The 23,651-nt window shown below is 38.5% G+C and overlaps 2 protein-coding genes across 17 annotated transcripts in view; one reads left to right on the top strand and one right to left on the bottom strand.

The window, feature by feature from the left end:
* The window catches only part of LOC137712265 (uncharacterized), a 105,635-nt gene extending 84,865 nt beyond the window's left edge, over window positions 1–20,770 (bottom strand). For 3 of the 16 annotated variants that reach the window (XR_015957001.1, XR_015957003.1, XR_015957007.1), the window contains exons 1-4: window positions 20,487–20,764; window positions 19,960–20,033; window positions 19,760–19,833; window positions 19,208–19,638 (exon numbers count right to left, since the gene is read on the bottom strand). Coding sequence is in view for 5 of the 16 variants with exons in the window: in XM_088686373.1 (XP_088542499.1) it covers window positions 17,813–17,994; window positions 18,654–18,713; window positions 19,208–19,544 (579 nt within the window). In the remaining 11 variants the exon portion in view is untranslated. Of the gene's footprint in view, window positions 1–337; window positions 398–17,070; window positions 17,995–18,059; window positions 18,714–18,762; window positions 18,873–19,207; window positions 19,639–19,759; window positions 19,834–19,959; window positions 20,034–20,486 lie in introns of those variants that run through there. The other 13 variants (XM_088686375.1, XM_088686377.1, XR_015957011.1 and 10 more) reach the window with 13 other exon arrangements.
* Window positions 2,645–3,973, top strand: LOC148690338 (receptor-like protein EIX2). Its single transcript, XM_088686371.1, has one exon. The coding sequence runs from the start codon at window positions 2,772–2,774 to the stop codon at window positions 3,792–3,794; it is 1,023 nt and encodes a 340-aa protein (XP_088542497.1). The 5' UTR covers window positions 2,645–2,771; the 3' UTR covers window positions 3,795–3,973.
* Window positions 20,771–23,651: the final 2,881 nt, after the last annotated feature.

The raw sequence follows: 23,651 nt of genomic DNA, 5'->3' as shown, positions 1-23,651 counted from the left end.
AAACTTTCTTCAAAAACAAAGTCAAAGGGAAAATCTGAAATTATATAGCCCAAGCACAAAAAGCTTGGAAGCCTACACACAAAAGCCCCAAAAAACTACAGCCACACTCAAAATCCGAACCCTAAAAACCAAAACCACAAACAGAAAACTCGTCAAAAACCCTAGAATATCCAAATTCGAAGAGACCAATAGCCCCCAGCTAGTCCAATCCAGTAATAAAATCATAAACCAAGCAAAAAATTAAAGAAATCTCATACCTTCCACCAAAATTCATGATCATTATCCAAAACTCCAAAGTAAACATAAAATCAAATTAACACCTCAATTTTTCTTGTACCTGCATCACCATGATCAAGCTCTCCTATAACCACAGCAATTCCCCAATTCAAATCTGACCCTAAATCATTAAAAAAAAATTCAACACAAAAAGGAAAGGTCAGTACCTATAATTCGAGTTCACGTTACTCAAGGTCACCGACACTGTTAAGGTTATTCATCATTGCTCGATCACTAGTTAATTTTCTTTTTCGTTTGGTTTTGTTTCTGCTTTTCTTTAACAGCGTAGGTACACAAAACCAATCAAATTCATTCACCAACTTACGCCACAAAAACATGAATATTTTGTTTCAAATTGCAATCTCAAAAAACAGAACCAATCAAATTAATTCACCAACTGAAGCACAAAGCACACAACTTTGAAACTCAATCCCTATTATTGCACACAAATTGTTGACTTTTAACACAAAACCCACGTCCAATTCCACATAGCAAAAACTGGACAATCAATAATTTCAATCCTAACTAAAACTTTAACACAATTATAACTGAAACAACTCTAATCACTTTACAGAAAAGAAAGAAAAAAAAAGATAGATAGAAAGTGGATGTACCTGTAATACGGAACTGTCTGAAGTGAATAACAGAAAGATGTGTGTTTTGCTGCTCAAATTTGCAGAGTGAGAGAGACAAAGTACCCACAACCAAAATAGAAAAAACCAAAATCTTCAAGTTAAAAAAATTAGAGAAATAAATCTGAAATTTAAGAGAGACAAAGTGAGGGGAGAGAAATAGGCGGAGGACCTTGGGCGAGGAGGCCATTGACGGCTTTGTTGGGGGAGGACCTCAGCGCAGTATTTCACAATCTCCTTTAAGCTTTGCCCCAAAAATTAAAAGCAACATATCATGATTGAAGAACAAAGCTGCTGAAGAGCACTGCCACAGTTCCATCACGTAGCACGTCCAGTACAGCAAAGCAAGAGGGAAATATGGAGTCCTCGCCTCATGCTCGTTAACACCACTTTATGAATCTGTGCGTAAATGACTACAAATATTACAAAACGCGTTGTTCTCTTCCTCAATAAAATGAACAAAAATAAAAAAATCAGTACGCAAGAAAGACCAAAATAATCGTTGAGGGGGAAGAAATTGATGAAACATCAAACCTTGAGAACTTGATCTTCTGGGCAGCGAGTCGAAGAGCTGAAATGGCCTTGGAGGAAGTGAGTTCGACTGGAGTCTAGGGTTTGAGAGCAATGGAAAACCTTTTACTCAAATTACGATTTAATTTCTAAATTTTAAAATTAAAGATAACTAAATGCACATATTTGGAAAAAAAATGGAATGTTTCCATATGGAAATCTCACCCTCAACAGTTTTAGAACGCAGTCATCCCAGTGCAAATAGAAGGTGGAAAATGTTGTCCCAGCACAAACACAACCTGCAAAGCAAACAAACCAACACACACAAAAAACCAAATGATCAACGACAAAATTTAGAAACCCTACCACACAAAATCGCAAGAACAACATAAAAACGGCAATGATGGCCTCAAACCCAAACAAAATCCCAAATCAGTTAAAAAAATAGTGAAAATGAACTGAACCCATTCCTCTATCATATTCTTTTCCTCTGTTTCCCTATCCCTAATCCCAAATCTCTCTTCCATGCTTTCTCCGCCATACATTAATGCCTACGAATCGACTCATTATACACCTAAACAATGAGAGTGCAGCTTCTATAAGTGAATCCACAATGTAAAACATCTTAACAGTTCAAATTAAATAGAAAAATATTTAAAATTTTGAGGAAAAGGTCATCAAACCATATAGAACCACAAACACAAAGCACATAAGAAATGCAAAGATGCAGATTTTCAAGGAAGCTTAACCTCCAGGACCAAACCAATCGTGAAACCCTAAAAACCAAAAACCCACAAATCCGCCCTCCCTGAGGAACCATCCGAGATTCAAGGAAGCTTAACACCTGATGGCTAAGCTAAGTGCATTAAATACAGGAATTCAGTACTTTACACAGCTTGTAAAAAACGTATTTTGAACATCTGGATCATTGGTGAAGGTAAGCTGATGAATGTAGTGTGTGTTCTTGAGCTTCTTCAAGAGCCACAGCCCGGAGCTGAATAAAGAGTTTGAATGATCCTCGTAAATATACCCCAAGTGTGGGCCCGATATAGAAAGATATATGTACAGGTACGGCAACATAATGCTATCTGCAAAAATGATGGCCAATATCTTACGGAAGAGAATTTTCTACCCTCCTAATTTTTCTATTTTTTCATGCCTTCTTATTTGAATGGTCACGGTTAAGTTCCATCAACATCTTATATTGATTTTTTTATAAAGATAATAAGACAAAAAATACCTAAAAACCTTCAAATTCTTCTTCTTGACAACAATCACCTCACTGGAGAAATTCCGGATTGTCGGTTACACTGGCCAAAATTGGAAGTAGTGAATTTAGAAGACAACAATTTGATGGGGAAAATTCCAAGCTCTATTGGGGACTTACTTTACCTTCAATCATTGCACTTGCGCAATAATAACCTATCTGGACAATTACCCGTGTCCCTACAAAACTGTCGGGAGTTAATCATTCTTGACCTTCATGGAAATAAGTTTGTTGGAAGCATTCCAATATGGTTTGGCCAAAGCTTGGTGGTTCTTATTCTTCGCTCAAATATGTTCCAAGGCACCATTCCTGATGAACTTTGTAGTCTCACAAAGCTCCAAATCTTGGACCTTGCGCATAACAATCTCTCGGGAACGATACCAAGGTGTTTCCAAAAGTTGTCATCCATGGCCACTAAATTTTCAAGCGAAGAAGCTCTCAGTATTGAATTCTTAAATTCTCCTGATGGGTCATCCTACACAGAGATTGCGGATTTTGTGGCCAAAGGCAGAGAAGTGAAATATAGCACAGTGCTTCGTTTGGTAACTAGCTTGGACCTTTCAAGAAACATGTTATTTGGAGAAATCCCTGAAGAGCTGACCAACCTGATTAACCTACAAATGTTGAATTTATCAGATAATCTTCTGACCAGAAGAATCCCTTCCAAAATCGGTGATATGGAAGCATTAGAGTCGCTTGATTTGTCTATGAACCAACTTTCTGGCGAGATTTCTCCAAGCATCTTGAATTTGACATTTCTCAATCATTTGAATTTGTCCTATAACAATCTAACTGGGCAGATTCCAAAAAGCACTCAGCTTCAGAGCTTTGATTTGTTCAGTTATACTGGCAATAAACTTTGCGGACCTCCATTGGTAGAGCGTTGTAGTACAAATGAGGCCATGCCACCGGTAGGTGATGAGAAGCACAATGAAGGTCATTTACTTGAAGACTGTGGTTTCTATCTGAGTTTGGGGCTTGGTTTTGCATTCGGGTTTTGGGTTGTTCTTGGTTCATTGTTGTCTAATGTGCCATGGAGCAATGCATTTTCTCAATTCCAAAATCGCATTGTGAAGAAGTTATATGCTGCAATCGTTGAATGTAATTAACTATTTTGTGTAGATAGATCGAGTTTGTGTGGTTTGTTTTTACTCTTTTGTTATCCAATTAGAATGTTACACAATTGTATGCTTCTTTGTAGCAATTTATTTTGTCTTTTCCTTGGTTTTTTTTCTTTGGCCGTATAAAATTGTAAGATTTGCTTTATAAATACGACATTCCTGATACGGATCATGAAGTTATATATATATATATATATATATATATATATATATATATATATATATATGTGTGTATAATCTTAAGTTAGATGAGTTTAATTATGATCTCTCTCGTAGATATGCAATTTTCTCAATCATATATGCTGCTTGAGCCACTGTTTTCTTCTTTTATGAAATTGACACATCTTAACCCGATGTCAAGTTGAACACTGAAATCAAGACACGTTGGCCATCACTTAGAATGTGATGGAGCCATAACGTGCATGCAGATCCAATTTAATAAAATAACTTCAAATAATCTACCAAAAATTGGGTATAGTTTTCTTTGAAAATAGCTTCAGGCTTAAATTTAAAACCTGCTGAAAATATTATAATTATTTCAACACCACTTCCCCGAAGGGCCACACCTAACAGGTTATCAACCGTCCACTACATGCATGATAAGTTGTTCAGGGCATGACATATGTTTTACAGCAAAAACGAAAGACATGAAGGTACTAAAAGCATGGCCAGTGCTGTCCCTAATAGGGGCAGCTACTGTATAAAACCGGTATAAAACAAATATAAAGACAAATTAAATCTCCAATTGATCAGAAATGAGTCTCTAAAGTATAGCGACTCATCGGATACTTAATTTACGTACTCATATATAGGGACAGATGAGTGACTGAAATAGTGGAGCCCGTTGGGCAATTTGAGTGGAATAACTAGCCCACCAACTTGAGTGTTGTTGTCCGGCAAGGATTCCACTTGCACGAACGCGCAAACTTCAGGGTGGTTTTGGTTTTTCATATTCAACTTCATATCAAACAGAGCAGACTTAAGGGTGGTTTCGGTTTTTCATAAAACAGAGCAGACTTCAACTTCATATCCAAACCTATCCAAACGTGTGGGTATCCGTATTGAAAATATTTAGCGGGTAAATTTTGCATTCTTATTTTACATGTTATGCTCCACAAAAATCAATGTTATGCTCACGATCATCCAATTTCATTAAAACATAATGTGAGAGCAAAATGAAGAGTTAAATAACCATTATAGACTATACTAGATAATAAGCCCACGCGTTGCGGTGGGAACCGTTTCAGCCGTAACTGCATGAATAAGACACACTTAACTTGAATAAATTCAACACAATCAAGAATGAATAGAGGGACACATAACTAACAGGATAATGAATCAGAACATAGTAGTCAGTTAGAAAAGATTAAAAACACACAGAGCAAGAATGTGAACACTAAACTTATGTTTTCTAACAAATTAAAGCACCCTAATAACAAAACAATGGAAAATCACAAACCTGGAAGGTCCTCTTGCAGTCGTCAACCAAGACTTTGAGCTGATTGAGCAGCTGTCGGACCATCTCTCGCCAATTCAAGAGCAAGCACACCATTAAAAATATCAAAACAAACCGGAGCTGCTTGTTGGCCAAGCTCAGGTCCTCAAACATGCCATCCTTGAGTACTGTCTGTTAGAGTATGAGTGTGATTCTCACAGTTTAGTAATAATCATTGTTATTTCAGATTGTTATAAAGAGGTCTTAATGTGTTTATAAGAGTTAATTCAACTTTTGGACCTTCCACCACCTGAGAAAGCAACGTAGTAAGGTTAGCCATTTGATTTTGAAGTTCGGTTATGGCACTTACCTCTTTGACTTGGTGTTGTCGTGGGGTACTCCTCTGTCCAACGCCTTCGTATTGTTGAGCGTTCAATGCTCGGTTAGCGATCAAGACCTTGGCATCCCTGGGCGTCTTGTCCACCAATGCTCCACCCGCCGAAGCATCAAGCATTTGACGTTCTAGAGGTAGGAGACCCTCGTAGAAATATTGCAAGAGCAACTCCTCCTTCATCTGATGCTGTGGACAAGAAGCAACAAGTGATTTAAATCGTTCATAATACGTAGGAAAAGACTCACCTTCTTCTTGCTGGATTCCGCTTATCTTTTTGCGTAGGAGGATGATGCGAGAAGTTGGAAAGAACTTCTCCAAATACGCTCTCTTCATACTCTCCCAAGAAGTGACAGTGCCGGGAGCTAACTCATATAACCAATCTTTGGCTTTATCCATCAAAGAGAATGGAAAAGCCTTCATCTTCAAGATATTTCCGTCAACAGTGACGGGAGTCATACTAGAGCAAACTACTTCAAATTCTTTCAAATGTTTGTTAGGATCTTCCATGGACAAGCCATGGTATTTAGGAATATGATGAAGCAAACTTGACTTTAATTCAAACTCATCCGTCTTACCTTGGGCAGCCGTGGGGTATTGAATGCACAAGGGTGCGGCATTACCCAATCCCGAAGCTGCAAGCTCCTTGAGTGTACGGTTGTCCACCGCCATGCCTTGGACTTCTTCAAATATCCCTGTCGTGGCTTCCTCCTCCTCTTCTTCAAATTCAGAGACGGACTCGGAACTTGCACTTGATTCACTAGGTTCCGGGTTCTTCCTCTTACGTCTCAACTCACGCTCAAAATCGTCGTCAAAGTCTAAAATATGTTCGTGAACCGGATTAGAACTCCGAGTCATAAACAAGTACCTAAAACAAGAAACAAAATCACATAAGAATCTGATCTAATAAGAAAAACGAAAATAACAATCCAAGGGATTAGCAAAGTTGCTAATCCCCGGCAACGGCGCCAAAAATTTGATGCGAAATAAATAAGCACACAAATTAAACCCTCTTTTTGTCAAATTGTAGTAAAGATGTAAGTAGGGATCGTTCTAGACCGGGGATTAGGAGGGATTGCTAAACACTTGGAAACTGACTTAAAAACTCAAAAACAAGGTTTAAAATACTAAACTCGACTCAAAGAATGCAAAACTAAAAGTTAAAACACTTAAACAAACCTAAAACCCAAAACAGCAACTAGAAGACTCAAAACTGCCTAAAAACCACTTTCTGGGCAGTTTTGAGCACCTACACTAATTTGGACGAAATTGGGTGAAAACTTGAATCAAAATACTTAGAAACACAAATCAAAACACTTTCTAACTAATCTAAGACTTCAAATTAAAGGGGATTTGTTTTGGACGAAAATTTAACATAAAACAGAAACTTTAAACTAAACAGATTGTAGAATGTTTTTGGATAAAAAGGATGGATAAAAGGCTAGTTAGGAGGTTCTTCTCCACACATGTCACACTTGCAAACAAAATGATTTTCAGTTGTTCTTCCAATAAATTATAAATACTCAACACCCCAGATTAACCGTGAATTGCACTAATTAACCGTCAGTTTTTCCACAAGTTATTAAGTTGGATGATTGCATACGACAACTCAAAACATTCCCTACAAGTTCCCTACATGAATTGCATAATAGAGATACAAGCAAGAATCATTAAGTTCTATGAAAAACATAAGCATTGACGAAGCATTCGTTACTATGAATTGCATGAAACTTATGCTAAGAATTCATTCAACGCGATCGTTTTCAAGCGACCTTCACTACTTGTGATTATAAGATTGTAACTATTAGGTGAAACTCTCTCATAATCTAGCATCATATCCATGCATGAAAACTAAGCGTGCACTCTCAATCAACATACACAAATAAGTTATCAATCAAATAGATGAACGAATTGAATCCACAACTTATGAAATAACAACTGAATGTAATCAAATCATATTGCAAGCATGTACATGGTTTCGAATTCCCCCCTAACCAAGGGGGTTTAGTTCCTCATACTCACAACACAAAGAATATCAAAATTAAACATGGAATTCAACGGAAAGACAACACCTAAAACGTTCCAGCAATCCTCAATAGAATGGCATGAACGTCCCAAGCTTTTTCTCCTCCTCTTGTCTGCGGCACAAGAACTAGGACAGGTTCTAGGGGTTATTTAGATGGATGAGTAGGTAAGGAATGATATGGTAGTGTTTAGGGGACATGGGGGTTGCGGCAAAGTGTGAAAATATGGCAGATTGGTGGAGGAAGGCTGCGGCAAGGGGGCTGAATATATTTTTGACGAATTTCTGATTTGTGGAGAGGGTTCCCATGCGGCATGGTGGTAAAACATATATATATAGGCAGCCAAACCCTAAAGAAATCAGGTTAGACAAATGGGCTAGGGTTTAGGTGCGGCAAGGGGTTGAAAATCCACCAGAAAATAGGGTTTCTAGAACATTAGGTGCGGCATGGGCTTAGGGTTGATGGATTAGGGTTTAGGTGCGGCATGGGCTTAGGGTCCACAAGGAGTTAGGGTTTAGGTCATCTAAAAGCCCAAAGCCAAGAATAGAAACTCACGAAAATGGAAACCTCCAAGAATAGAAACTTCCAACTTTAGAAACTTTGGTTGCCAATTCCGACTTCTTTGCTCTTCACTTTCATTTCTTCATTTCTTAAGCTCCTTTGACCTTCAACCTCATCCATTCCTCGTGCTCCATTTGCATACACCACATTCCAGCTCAGTTTTGCTCCAAAAGCTCCAAATTGCATCATTTCATGTAATATGTCCTTTAAACCTGAAAACACATGAAAGTAGCTTAAAAGACTACTTTAACAAAGAAAACATAACAAAAATGCATAAGAACTAGCTAACTAAGGCGTATAAATATGCTCCTATCAAATTCCCCCACACTTAGCTTTTGCTAGTCCTCGAGCAAAACAAACAAAAGAAAGAAAACAAACCGAAACAAACTAACCAAAACAAAATCTAAACCTTCCAACGTTTGCCTCAGGGATTTCCAATGCACATGACATGTTAAAGATCGTTATCCCCACAGATTTGAGTCCTCTTTACACAAGCACATACTTAATTAAAGCCACTACTCACTTGTTCACAAGTAATCAATTAAAACAATGCTTTGAATGTAGTAACATGCCTTAGAGAATTCCCTCAATTCCTTACAAGATATACACTCTATTTTCACTCAGATTTTCTAACTCCACACCCTATACTAGTCATATGTGAGAAGATTGATGTAGATATGAAAACGAATGCTCACATATATGTTTCACAACGAATGCAATTTCTAGAGTTAAGAAGCATGTTTAGATATGATCTCATGAATGGAATGCTACTACTTAGATGCGAGAACCAGTGACACCATATGCTCATACCAAATTCAAACTCCACAAATTGACACACATAACACTCAAGATAGAAGTTTAGGGTTGTAATGGGGCTTGGGGTGTTGGTTAACAAGGAGAGGATAGGGAAAACAAACGTTCTTCAAGCAATAGTAAGCAAAGCAATGAAATTGAGACTTAGAATTCACTTAGATTGCAGAAATTAACTTTAAAACACAAGGGAAAGATTTAGACAACTCCTTAGGGCCGAATTCATTGTTTTGGACCCTTACTTCAACAAACAATACTTTGGAACTCTTTCTCTCAACTTTTCAACTTTTTCTTTTTTTTTTTTTTCTTTTTTCTTTGCCGTGCCTCATTAAAGACTTTGGCACACCCATATATCAAGAATCCTTCCCCCACACTTGTTTTCTACAATGCAATGATCAAAAGGAATTCATCTTTGAGTTATGCTTTTACTATGCTTCAAGAACAAAGGTATGGGTGGTCCTACTCTAGGCTAGGTGAGGATAATTGTGGGTTAACAAAGAAAGTAGGCTACACAAGGCTCAACGGGGTTAAATCCTACAAACAAATGAAATAGGGAAATATGGCAATTTGGCTATGGTGGTCACTACTAACTTCATCTTGAATATGTGTTATGCAATTCAATAACATGTTTTGAATGAAATTGACATGAGTTCTAGTATTTGGAACTAAATGATGAAACGCCTTCTAAGTAGCAACCAAGCAACGAATAATGAGATCATGCAACGACTTTAGAAAACAAAGAATGCACAGATTTTAACTCTCCAAATAAACGTTTAGGTTCAAGTCTCACAAGGTTGTAGCGTTAATTTGAGTTCCTTCCTTCAAGCATGTTACAAAAACTGATTTTTTTCTTTTATGATTGCATGTGAATTCATAAGTTATAACCACAACCAAGCATAAACATAGAGTAAATCAAACTTTCATCCATGTTAATCACTCTCTTTAACATCCATGTATTTAAAAACCAAATCCTCATCATTGTGTTGGAAGGTACCCTAAGACACAAACAAACACACAAAAATAACTCTTTTTTGGGTTTTTTTAAAAACCAATTTTTCAAATTTTTCTTTGATTTTCGGATTTTTACTTCAAAACATACTAAAACACACCAAAACTGCTTAAAAACACTTAAAAACAGCAAGGAACAAGTTTTGAAATAATGGGTGATAAAATCCCACGAATTTGCATAAAAAAACACTTAGTTACCCCCCCCCCCCACACTTAAATCAAACATTGTCCTCAATGTTTTAAGCATAGAATCACACAAAGAAACACACAAACAGCAAGTAAAACAACTAAATAGGCAGATTAGAAAGAATCAACAAAGAGAAGGGTTTAGGAACGCAAATCTGGAATTGGAGTGCTTTCTAGGTCTTCCTTTGTTGAATGCATGGGTTGCCTCCCAAGTAGCGCTTGCTTTTACGTCGTACAGCCGGACGAAGACCTCATTCACTCTTTACTAAGGCCCACAGCTTCCAAGGGTATGTCATCCACGGCATGCTCCACAAAGGTGTCATAATAGGGCTTCAAACGATGCCCGTTCACCTTGAATTCATGTCCCGTTTTCAAGCTTTGGATTTGGACTGCACCATGAACAAAAACATTAGTAATAACAAATGGTCCAATCCACTTAGAACGTAACTTACCGGGAAACAAACGTAATCGGGAATTGAACAATAACACTTTCTGCCCAATTGAGAATGATTTCCCACGGATCATGTTGTCATGGAAAGCTTTGGTCTTTTGCTTGTAAATGCTTGCATTATCGTACGCCTCGTGCCTTATCTCATCAAGCTCATTTAATTGCCATCTCCTTTGACTTCCCGCTTCATCGAGGTTCATGTTAAACTTCTTGATGGCCCAAAGTGCTTTGTGCTCCAATTCAACGGGAAGATGGCACGCCTTACCATAGACAAGTCGAAAGGGGGACATCCCAATGGGGGTTTTGTACGCCGTACGATACGCCCAAAGTGCATCATCTAACCGTAAGCTCCAATCCTTCCTTGTTGGCCCAACGGTCTTCTCAAGTATTTGCTTGATCTCTCGGTTGGAAACCTCGGCTTGGCCATTCGTTTGAGGATGGTAAGGTGTAGAAACCTTATGGGTGACATGGTATTTCCTCAATAACGCTTCAATGGTCCGATTGCAAAAGTGCGACCCTCCATCACTAATGATCACTCGTGGCATTCCAAACCTTGCAAAAATGTTAGTTCTAATAAAATCTGCAACCACTTTAGAATCATTAGTCCGGGTGGCCTTGGCTTCCACCCATTTTGACACATAATCAACCGCAAGCAAAATATACATGAAACCATACGATGAAGGGAAAGGACCCATAAAATCAATACCCCAAACATCAAAAATTTCAACATTTAGGATAGAAACCTGCGGCATTTGGTCCTTTGCACTAATGCCACCCATTCTTTGGCATTTATCACATGTTAAGCAAAACGTTCTAGCATCCTTAAAAATACTAGGCCAATAAAATCCACATTGTAACACTTTGAGGGCCGTGCGTTGTGTGCCAAAGTGCCCTCCACATGCATATGTATGACAAAAACTCAAAATTGAATGACATTCAGAATCATGCACACAACGACGTATGATCTGATCGGGACAAAATTTCCATAAGTATGGATCATCCCACACATAAAACCGTGCATCATGCCTAAGTTTGTCACGTTGGTGCCTATTGAACTCACTTGGAATACGTTTTGACACCAAAAAATTAACTATATCAGCATACCACGGTGTACTAACCTTTATGGACAGCAATTGTTCATCGGGGAATGTCTCTGCAATGGGTAGGGACTCCTCATTATGCACCATGCGGCTTAGGTGGTCAGCCACCACATTCTCCACGCCCTTCTTATCCCGAATCTCAATGTCAAACTCTTGTAGAAGCAACAGCCATCGAATTAGTCTAGGCTTGGCCTCTTTTTTTGTGAGCAAATACTTGAGAGCTGCATGATCAGTAAAAATAATGACTTTAGTCCCAAGTAAGTATGACCGAAACTTATCTAATGCAAATACCACAGCAAGTAATTCTTTTTCAGTTGTTGAGTAATTTAATTGAGCATCATTTAATGTTCTAGAAGCATAATAAATAACATGAGGTTGTTTGTCCTTTCGCTGCCCCAAAACAGCACCAATCGCATAGTCCGAAGCATCGCACATCAACTCGAATGGAAGGCTCCAATCTGGAGGTGTGATAATGGGAGCCGCAGTGAGAGCCTCCTTGAGGTGCTTGAATGCCGTGGAGCATGCATCATCAAACTCAAACGCCACCTCTTTTTGTAGCAATCGACATAGTGGCTGTGCAATCTTTGAGAAATCCTTTATGAACCGCCTATAAAAACCTGCGTGACCAAGAAACGAACGAACCTCTCTAACCGAAGTTGGAGAGGGTAAGTGACGAACCAGTTCTACCTTAGATTTATCTACTTCAATGCCTTTTTCAGAAATAATATGTCCTAGAACAATACCTTGTTTAACCATGAAGTGACATTTTTCCCAATTAAGCACAAGATTTGTTTCAACACAACGGTTCAAAATCAAACTAAGATTACTCAAACAATCATCAAATGAATTACCAAACACACTGAAATCATCCATAAAAACCTCAATAATTTTCTCAACATAATCTGAAAATATGCTCATCATGCATCTTTGAAATGTAGCAGGTGCATTACATAAACCAAATGGCATGCGACGATAAGCAAATGTACCAAAGGGGCATGTAAAAGTAGTCTTTTCTTGATCATCTGGGGCAATAACAATTTGATTATAACCAGAATATCCATCAAGAAAACAATAAAATGAATGACCCGCTAACCTTTCCAACATTTGATCTAGGAACGGCAATGGGAAGTGGTCCTTCCTCGTGGTGGCGTTTATCTTCCTATAATCAGTGCATACACGCCAACCGGTTTGGATTCGAGTGGGCACTAGCTCATTCTCCGCGTTTTCCACAACCGTCACTCCAGATTTCTTCGGCACACATTGGATCGGTGAAACCCACTTACTATCCGAGATAGGATAGATAACTCCACAATCTAACAGCTTGATTATCTCCTTCTTCACAACTTCCATCATCGGAGGGTTAAGACGGCGTTGAGCCTCTCTAGTTGGTTTGGCCCCCTCCTCAAGAAATATATGATGCATGCATGTGGCAGGACTAATACCTTTGATATCGGCCAATGTCCAACCTAGGGCAGATTTGAATTCCTTCAAAATACGCACTAGTTTCTCCTCTTCTTGTGCCGTGAGTGATGAAGAAATGATGGCCGGTAATGTCTCCTTTTCTCCCAAGAAAATGTACTTCAAATGGCCCGGTAATGGTTTGAGATCAAGGGTAGGTGCCTGAACTATAGATGGAAGCAATTTGTTAGTCGAAATGGGAATGGGCTCACGGTTAGTATACTTACCATCAAGCTTAGGTGAGGACTCAAGGGCAGCCACAACTTCAAGTAATTCCTCACTAGGGGGCACGGGATGGAATGACTCTTGTATGCCGTGGGCATGCATGCAATCTGCCCCCTTTGTTTTGAGTTCCATGCCTCGTGTAATGACTTTTTCAAGCGCATCGTCATTCAAATCGTCGAGATATCCCTGCGCCAAAGAGTCAATTATATCAATAGAAAAACATGAATGGTCCTCACTAGGGTATTTAATGGAATCAGAAAGATTAAAATTAACAACTTCCCCATCGAATTCCATGGACAAAGTTCCACTATACACGTCAATCTTCGTCCGGGCCGTCTTCATGAATGGCCTTCCAAGTAGAATAGGCAGCAAAGGAGCATGGTCCGATTCATCCATTTCGAGGACATAGAAATCCGCCGGGAAGACCAAATGATTAACCTGCACAAGAACATCTTCCAAAACTCCCTTTGGATAGGCGTTAGATCTATCGGCCAATTGTATTATTACCCCATCCTTTTTCAATGCTCCTAAGTTCATAGATGCATAAATGGAATATGGCATAACATTTATAGAAGCACCTAAATCAAGCATGGCAGATTCAAATCTAGTATTCCCAATGACACAAGGAATGGTAAAGCTACCTGGATCTTTGCATTTGGGAGGTAGTTTGCGTTGCAAGATGGCGGACACATTTTCACCTACCTTTACCACTTCCATAGTCGACATCCTCTTCCTAGTGGTACACAACTCCTTCAAGAACTTAGCATACCTCGGAACTTGCTTGATTGCATCTAACAAAGGTATGTTGACTTGAACTTTGCGAAACGTCTCGAGAATGTCCTTTTCCGCTTCCTCTTTTTTTGTTTGCTTAAATCTACTAGGAAAAGGAACATTCAAAGGAAAAGCATTAGTAGGAACTGAACTTGACACGTTTTTACCTTTATTGGGTGAATTGGACGGTTTAGGATCACTTGGAACTTGCGGCACATTTGGTTCCACCTTGACCGTGAGTGGCCTTTGCTCCTCCTCTTCAATTCTCAACTCGTCCTCCTCGTTGGAACTTGATTTGGATGGTTTGAGGTCAGATCCGACTTGCTTTCCACTTCGCAAATGCATAGCTTTTGCATATTCAAATCCACCTTTCGGATTGACCACCGTTGAGCTAGGCAACCTTCCTTGCTCACGAAATTGCCCCATGAACTCGGCAATCTGTCCCACTTGCTTCTCCAAGTTGTCCACCCTCTTGTCTTAGATTTGCCTCTCTTTGTTTTGAGTTTGGACTTCCTGCGTCAAAGTAGTAAGTAATTGAAAAATCTTATCATTATCACTTGAATTACCTACATTGCTTTGGGCAGGTTGTGCTTGGGCTTGTGGTGATGCCAACGGTTTTTGATAGAAACCCGGGGGTTGTTGCCTAAATCCGCTTTGTTGTTGACCTTGTTGGGGGTCTCGCCATTTGAAATTCGGATGATCACGCCAACCGGGATTGTAAGTATTAGAGAACGGATCACCACGTGATTGGTATTGGTTGCCATATCCCACGGCATTGAGTGTCTCCCACCCTCCATTCTCGATTAATTGTGGGCACTTGTCCGTAGGGTGTCCTTGCATGGAGCATACGCCACAAGAAGCTACGGTTTTGACTTTTGGACCTTCCACCACCTGAGAAAGCAACGTAGTAAGGTTAGCCATTTGATTTTGAAGTTCGGTTATGGCACTTACCTCTTTGACTTGGTGTTGTCGTGGGGTACTCCTCTGTCCAACGCCTTCGTATTGTTGAGCGTTCAATGCTCGGTTAGCGATCAAGACATTGGCATCCCTGGGCGTCTTGTCCACCAATGCTCCACCCGCCGAAGCATCAAGCATTTGACGTTCTAGAGGTAGAAGACCCTCGTAGAAATATTGCAAGAGCAACTCCTCCTTCATCTGATGCTGTGGACAAGAAGCAACAAGTGATTTAAATCGTTCATAATACGTAGGAAAAGACTCACCTTCTTCTTGCTGGATTCCGCTTATCTTTTTGCGTAGGAGGATGATGCGAGAAGTTGGAAAGAACTTCTCCAAATACGCTCTCTTCATACTCTCCCAAGAAGTGACAGTGCCGGGAGCTAACTCATATAACCAATCTTTGGCTTTATCCATCAAAGAGAATGGAAAAGCCTTCATCTTCAAGATATTTCCGTCAACAGTGACGGGAGTCATACTAGAGCAAACTACTTCAAATTCTTTCAAATGTTTGTTAGGATCTTCCATGGACAAGCCATGGTATTTAGGAATATGATGAAGCAAACTTGACTTTAATTCAAACTCATCCGTCTTACCTTGGGCAGCCGTGGGGTATTGAATGCACAAGGGTGCGGCATTACCCAATCCCGAAGCTGCAAGCTCCTTGAGTGTACAGTTGTCCACCGACATGCCTTGGACTTCTTCAAATATCCCTGCCGTGGCTTCCTCCTCCTCTTCTTCAAATTCAGAGACGGACTCGGAACTTGCACTTGATTCACTAGGTTCCGGGTTCTTCCTCTTACATCTCAACTCACGCTCAAAATCGTCGTCAAAGTCTAAAATATGTTCGTGAACCGGATTAGAACTCCGAGTCATAAACAAGTACCTAAAACAAGAAACAAAATAACATAAGAATCTGATCTAATAAGAAAAACGAAAATAACAATCCAAGGGATTAGCAAAGTTGCTAATCCCCGGCAACGGCGCCAAAAATTTGATGCGAAATAAATAAGCACACAAATTAAACCCTCTTTTTGTCAAATTGTAGTAAAGATGTAAGTAGGGATCGTTCTAAACCGGGGATTAGGAGGGATTGCTAAACACTTGGAAACTGACTTAAAAACTCAAAAACAAGGTTTAAAATACTAAACTCGACTTAAAGAATGCAAAACTAAAAGTTAAAACACTTAAACAAACCTAAAACCCAAAACAGCAACTAAAAGACTCAAAACTGCCTAAAAACCACTTTCTGGGCAGTTTTGAGCACCTACACTAATTTGGACGAAATTGGGTGAAAACTTGAATCAAAATACTTAGAAACACAAATCAAAACACTTTCTAACTAATCTAAGACTTCAAATTAAAGGGGATTTGTTTTGGACGAAAATTTAACATAAAACAGAAACTTTAAACTAAACAGATTGTAGAATGTTTTTGGATAAAAAGGATGGATAAAAGGCTAGTTAGGAGGTTCTTCTCCACACATGTCACACTTGCAAACAAAATGATTTTCAGTTGTTCTTCCAATAAATTATAAATACTCAACACCCCAGATTAACCGTGAATTGCACTAATTAACCCTCAGTTTTTCCACAAGTTATTAAGTTGGATGATTGCATACGACAACTCAAAACATTCCCTACAAGTTCCCTACATGAATTGCATAATAGAGATACAAGCAAGAATCATTAAGTTCTATGAAAAACATAAGCATTGACGAAGCATTCGTTACTATGAATTGCATGCAACTTATGCTAAGAATTCATTCAACGCGATCGTTTTCAAGCGACCTTCACTACTTGTGATTATAAGATTGTAACTATTAGGTGAAACTCCCTCATAATCTAGCATCATATCCATGCATGAAAACTAAGCGTGCACTCTCAATCAACATACACAAATAAGTTATCAATCAAATAGATGAACGAATTGAATCCACAACTTATGAAATAACAACTGAATGTAATCAAATCATATTGCAAGCATGTACATGGTTTCGAATTCCCCCCTAACCAAGGGGGTTTAGTTCCTCATACTCACAACACAAAGAATATCAAAATTAAACATGGAATTCAACGGAAAGACAACACCTAAAACGTTCCAGCAATCCTCAATAGAATGGCATGAACGTCCCAAGCTTTTTCTCCTCCTCTTGTCTGCGGCACAAGAACTAGGACAGGTTCTAGGGGTTATTTAGATGGATGAGTAGGAAAGGAATGATATGGTAGTGTTTAGGGGACATGGGGGTTGCGGCAAAGTGTGAAAATATGGCAGATTGGTGGAGGAAGGCTGCGGCAAGGGGGCTGAATATATTTTTGACGAATTTCTGATTTGTGGAGAGGGTTCCCCTGCGGCATGGTGGTAAAACATATATATATATAGGCAGCCAAACCCTAAAGAAATCAGGTTAGACAAATGGGCTAGGGTTTAGGTGCGGCAAGGGGTTGGAAATCCACCAGAAAATAGGGTTTCTAGAACATTAGGTGCGGCATGGGCTTAGGGTTGATGGATTAGGGTTTAGGTGCGGCATGGGCTTAGGGTCCACAAGGAGTTAGGGTTTAGGTCATCTAAAAGCCCAAAGCCAAGAATAGAAACTCACGAAAATGGAAACCTCCAAGAATAGAAACTTCCAACTTTAGAAACTTTGGTTGCCAATTCCGACTTCTTTGCTCTTCACTTTCATTTCTTCATTTCTTAAGCTCCTTTGACCTTCAACCTCATCCATTCCTCGCGCTCCATTTGCATACACCACATTCCAGCTCAGTTTTGCTCCAAAAGCTCCAAATTGCATCATTTCATGTAATATGTCCTTTAAACCTGAAAACACATGAAAGTAGCTTAAAAGACTACTTTAACAAAGAAAACATAACAAAAATGCATAAGAACTAGCTAACTAAGGCGTATAAATATGCTCCTATCAATTATGTGTTCAATGTGAATGGAGAGCCAAATCCAAGCAGTAGGGTTTCCATTGACTTCCCACCAAGGAATGCAAAATCTAGTGCAAGGATAAAGAAAGAGCACAAACTCATAAAATATGATACAAAACCGTAAAAAACAGGAAACGTTATTCTCAAAATGCACAAAAATATAAAAACAGATAGATCCCTACGTATTCAACCTTCAGAGCACACAAAATTAAAATTTTCTTCAAAAAAGAAATCAAAAGGGAAAATCTGAAATTATATAGCCCAAGCACAAAAAGCTTGGAAGCCTACACACAAAAGCCCCAAAAAACTATAGCCACACTCAAAATCCGAACCCTAAAAACCAAAACCACAAACAGAAAACTCGTCAGAAACCCTAGAATATCCAAATTCGAAGAGACCCATAGCCCCCAGCTAGTCCAATCCAGTAATAAAATCATAAAAGCAAAAAATTAAACAAATCTCATACCTTGCACCAAAATTCATGATCATTATCCAAAACTCCAAAGTAAACATAAAATCAAATTAACACCTCAATTTTTCTTGTACCTGCATCACCATGATCAAGCTCTCCTACAACCGCAGCAATTCCCCATTTCAAATCTGACCCTAAATCATTAAAAAAAAAAAATTCAACACAAAAAGGAAAGGTCAGTACCTATAATTCGAGTTCACGCTACTCAGGGTCACCGACGTTGTTAAGGTTATTCATCATTGCTCGATCACTCTTGTTAATTTTCTTTTTCGTTTGGTTTTGTTTCTGCTTTTCTTTAACAGCGTAGGCACACAAAACCAATCAAATTCATTCACCAACTTACGCCACAAAAACATGAATATTTGTTTCAAATTTCAATCTCAAAAAACAGAACCAATCAAATTAATTCACCAATTGATGCACAAAGCACACAACTTTGAAACTCAATCCCTATTATTGCACACAAATTGTTGACTTTTAACACAAAACCCACATCCAATTCCACATAGCAAAAACTGGACAATCAATAATTTCAATCCTAACTACAACCTTGACACAATTATAACCGAAACAACTCTAATCACTTTACAGAAAAGATAAAAAAAAGATAGATAGAAAGTGGATGTACCTGTAATACGGAACTGTCTGAAGTGAAGAACACAAAGATGTGTGCTTTGCTGCTCAAATTTGCAGAGTGAGAGAGACAAAGTGCCCAGAACCAAAATAGAAAAAACCAAAATCTTCAAGTTAAAAAAATTAGAGAAATAAATCTGAAATTTTAGAGAGACAAAGTGAGGGGAGAGAAATAGGCAGAGGACCTTGGGCGAGGAGGCCACTGACGGCTTTGTTGGGGGAGGACCCCATTGCAGTATTTCACAATCTCCTTTAAGCTTTGCCCCAAAAATTAAAAGCAACATATCATGATTGAAGAACAAAGCAGCTGAAGAGCACTGCCGCAGTTCCATCACGTAGCACGTCCAGTACAGCAAAGCAAGAGGGAAATATGGAGTCCTCGCCTCATGCTCGTTAACACCACTTTATGAATCTGTGCGTAAATGACTGCAAATATTACAAAAGGCGTTGTTCTCTTCGTCAATAAAATGAACAAAAACAAAAAAATCAGTACGCAAGAAAGACCAAAATAATCGTTGAGGGGCAAGAAATTGATGAAACATCAAACCTTGAGAGCTTGATCTTCTGGGCAGCGAGTCGAAGAGCTGAAGTGGCCTTGAAGGAAGTGAGTTCGACTGGAGTCTAGGGTTTGAGAGCAATGGAAAACATTTTACTCAAATAACGATTTAATTTCTAAATTTTAAAATTAAAGATAACTAAATGCACATATTTGGAAAAAAATGGAATGTTTCCATATGGAAATCTCACCCTCAACAGTTTTAAAACGCAGTCATCCCAGTGCAAATAGAAGGTGGAAAATGTTGTCCCAGCACAAACACAACCTGCAAAGCAAACAAACCAACACACACAAAAAACCAAATGATCAACGACAAAATTTAGAAACCCTACCACACAAAATCGCAAGAACAACATAAAAACGCCAATGATGGCCTCCAACCCGAACAAAATCCCAAATCAGTTAAAAAAATAGTGAAAATGAACTGAACCCATTCCTCTATCATATTCTTTTCCTCTGTTTCCCTATCCCTAATCCCAAATCTCTCTTCCATGCTTTCTCCGCCATACATTAATGCCTACGAATCGACTCATTATACACCTAAACAATGAGAGTGCAGCTTCTATAAGTGAATCCACAATGTAAAACATCTTAACAGTTCAAATTAAATAGAAAAATATTTAAAATTTTGAGGAAAAGGTCATCAAACCATATAGAACCACAAACACAAAGCACATAAGAAATGCAAAGATGCAGATTTTCAAGGAAGCGTAACAACCTCCGGGAGCAAACCAATCGTGAAACCCTAAAAACCAAAAACCCACAAATCTGCCCTCCCTGAGGAACCATCCGAGATTCAAGGAAGCTTAACACCTGATGGCTAAGCTAAGTGCATTAAATACAGGAATTCAGTACTATACACAGCTTGTAAAAAACGTATTTTGAAGATCTGGATCATTGGTGAACGTAAGCTGATGAATGTAGTGTGTGTTCTTGAGCTTCTTCAAGAGCCACAGCCCGCAGCTGAATAAAGAGTTTGAATGATCCTCGTAAAGATACCCCAAGTGTGGGCCCGATATAGAAAGATATATGTACACGTACGGCAACATAATCCTATCTGCAAAAATGATGGCAAATATCTTAAGTAGCAGAATTTTCTACCCTTCTAATTTTTTTATCTTTTCATGCCTTCTTATTTGAATGGTCATGGTTAAGTCCCGTCAATATTTTATATTAATTTTTTTATAGAGATAATAAGACAAAAAATAATGTGTGAAAGGAGATGATGGAAATGGATGATAATAAGAGGGTACAAAATCTTTTTCCATATCTTACACCGATTGCGTATAATGAGAAAACATGACGATAGATTGGTATGGAGTTGTAAAGTTGCAGCATAAAACATGAATGACCAACAAATGAATATTTTAACCCATAAATCACTAACATTTAAAGTCAAATTCCTCTAATTTGGCATGGGCTTCCTTAAGATTTCTCTCAGTGTCATCGAAGACCTCCTTGCTCCAAGATTGCAACTTCTTTTGAATAATTTTTAACTTACTGGAAATTTTGTAACCCTCCCAACCTTTGACTATCGCAGAATGCCACCACTCTTTGAGATTGTTTCTAAAGTCTGGATGTTGTACCCATGAGTTCTCGAACCTAAAAGGGCCTAGCCCCTACTTCACCTTGTTGGTATCTAATTCGATTGGGCAATGATCAGAGGTTATCCTTGCCAAAGCCTTTTGCCTTGCGTTTGGAAACGACTCCTCCCAACCACCAGAGAGTAAGAATCTGTCTAATCTTCGGCAAACTATTTCTTCTCGAAAATTAGACCAAGTGAACTGAGCGTTGAGCAGATATAGGTCAATAAGTTCGGAATCCTAGATAAATTGGTTAAAAATCCTCATACTTGCAGTGGACCTTCCCCCGTTTGACTTCTCATTTTTGAACCTCACCACATTAAAATCTCCTCCCACACACCATCTTGGACCGCAAAGACCGTAAAGGCCAGCTAGTTCTTCCTAGAAATCTTGTCTTTCCCTATATTTGCAAGGGCCATAGACCCTTGAGAGCCACCATTCCAGACCATTCAACTCTCTAATTTTGATGGAAACTGAGAACACTCCTACTAGAGACTTGACTTAAAAAACCAAAACCCTATTAGATGAAGAGTTCTCACTGTTAAACCTTAAAATTGGAGGAGACCTAGTGAAGGCATCGACTGTTGGTGAAGAATTGTGCACCCCTAAACGAAGATGAGTGTAGATGGTGAATTTTTTGCACTTTTCCTCGTCTATGTTTTCTCTTTGCTTTTGTAGTTTCTTCATTCAATTGAATATTTATGGAAGAATGAACTGTCAATTTTTGTAACATTATTAATCTCAATTTTCCTTTGGATTATATGTGCTTCGTATTTAATTTTCCACCATTGCATTATTAAGGGTGTTGTCCGTGTCCGGATTCTGTTTTGAAAGTTATCATTGACTGTGGTAGTGAATCAAGAGATTTGTTGTGTTCTTAGAAAGTGAAAATAGCATATTTTAAGGTTTACAGGATAAAAATTCTTCAGGTGCAAATTAGAAAAATTAGTGAAAGCACCACTTGATTATCGCACAAGAATCTTTTAATCAACAATTAGTTATTTGTATGAATTAAGGGCATTTGTGTCTATTTAAGTGATATTTTGGATATATTTGAAAGTTTTTATAAAAACTAACATTTTTGAAATTAGAGGCTAATATTTGGCTATATTTGATAAATACCTTCTTCTTCTATCATTGTGCTTCTGCAAGCCGCAAGCTCTCTCTCTCCCTCCCTCTCTGCAAGCCAAGGGCTCTCTCTTGTAACCCATCTCCTTTCCACGCACCTTTCATCTTCCCTCGACTTTCCACATAGATGTCGATCTCATCGAGTGCAAAACAAAACAGACAAAATTACCCTTGAACTTTTGAGAATTACCCTCCCAACCCAGCCCCATTTGGCTGGCATTGTTGTAAATATCATGAAATCGAGTGGCTATGTGCTAAACCATACGGACAAAATTACCCTCTGAATTGTTGAGAATTACCCTCCTTACCAAGCTGGCATTGTTGTAAATAGAGTGAAATCAAGTGGCAACGAATTGATGGCATCTACAGTGCCTTTTTCCCCCTACTTTAGACTAAAGTAATGTGATAAAAATTGATTTCTTTCACACACTCTATACTAATCTGATCGAATGTTCTACCTCCATCAACTATTCTACCATACGTATTAGTATTACTATCGTAGTCATACTAAAGCGTGTGTCTGCATATTTGGCCACGTGTTGCCATCACATTTGGGGGGACCATGTTACTTGACAAGGACCAAACATGGTAAAAAAATTTGAAAGTAACCAAAACCGGCGCCAAAAAAGGATTCCCACTACAATATTAAAAGTTCGAAAAATATCCAACCACGGCTTCCCTTGCCGCAAGCTTCTTTCCTTAGAGCAGTTGCAGTGTGTAAAAGCTTCCTATGACCATAGGTAATTCAACCCCCTCAAGTAAATAGTTACTACTTTTGATTAACAGTAATTACCTATTGCATCTTCACCTATAAACTGAATATCTCAGGCAATTCGTATTAAAATATTAGTATTTGTTATTATCTGAAAGTACAATTTTGTGGATAGATTTCAATAAGATTTTTATCTAATTTTGTCGCACCACATGTCGTTGCCTATTTAGAATTGTTGAAGATAGATTTCCGATAAGATTTTTAACCAATCTCGTTGCTCCACGTGTCATCATTTGTTTAGGATATTTGAGGATAGATTTCGATAACATTTTTAATGAATCACGGCGTGTCACGTGACATTATCTACAACTTAATCCTTTCTTTTTTCTTCATATAACCTACCATCCATCCTAAGAAATCTACACTAAAATCAAAATCTCTCAATAGAAAGTTCAAAGGA

The sequence above is a fragment of the Pyrus communis genome, chromosome 15 (genome assembly GCF_041283825.1).
Source record: "Pyrus communis isolate YQ-2024b chromosome 15, ASM4128382v1, whole genome shotgun sequence".
In the NCBI taxonomy this organism is placed as follows: domain Eukaryota; kingdom Viridiplantae; phylum Streptophyta; class Magnoliopsida; order Rosales; family Rosaceae; genus Pyrus; species Pyrus communis.
Note: the sequence above shows the minus strand (reverse complement) of the source record. Positions and strands in the feature narration are given on the sequence as shown.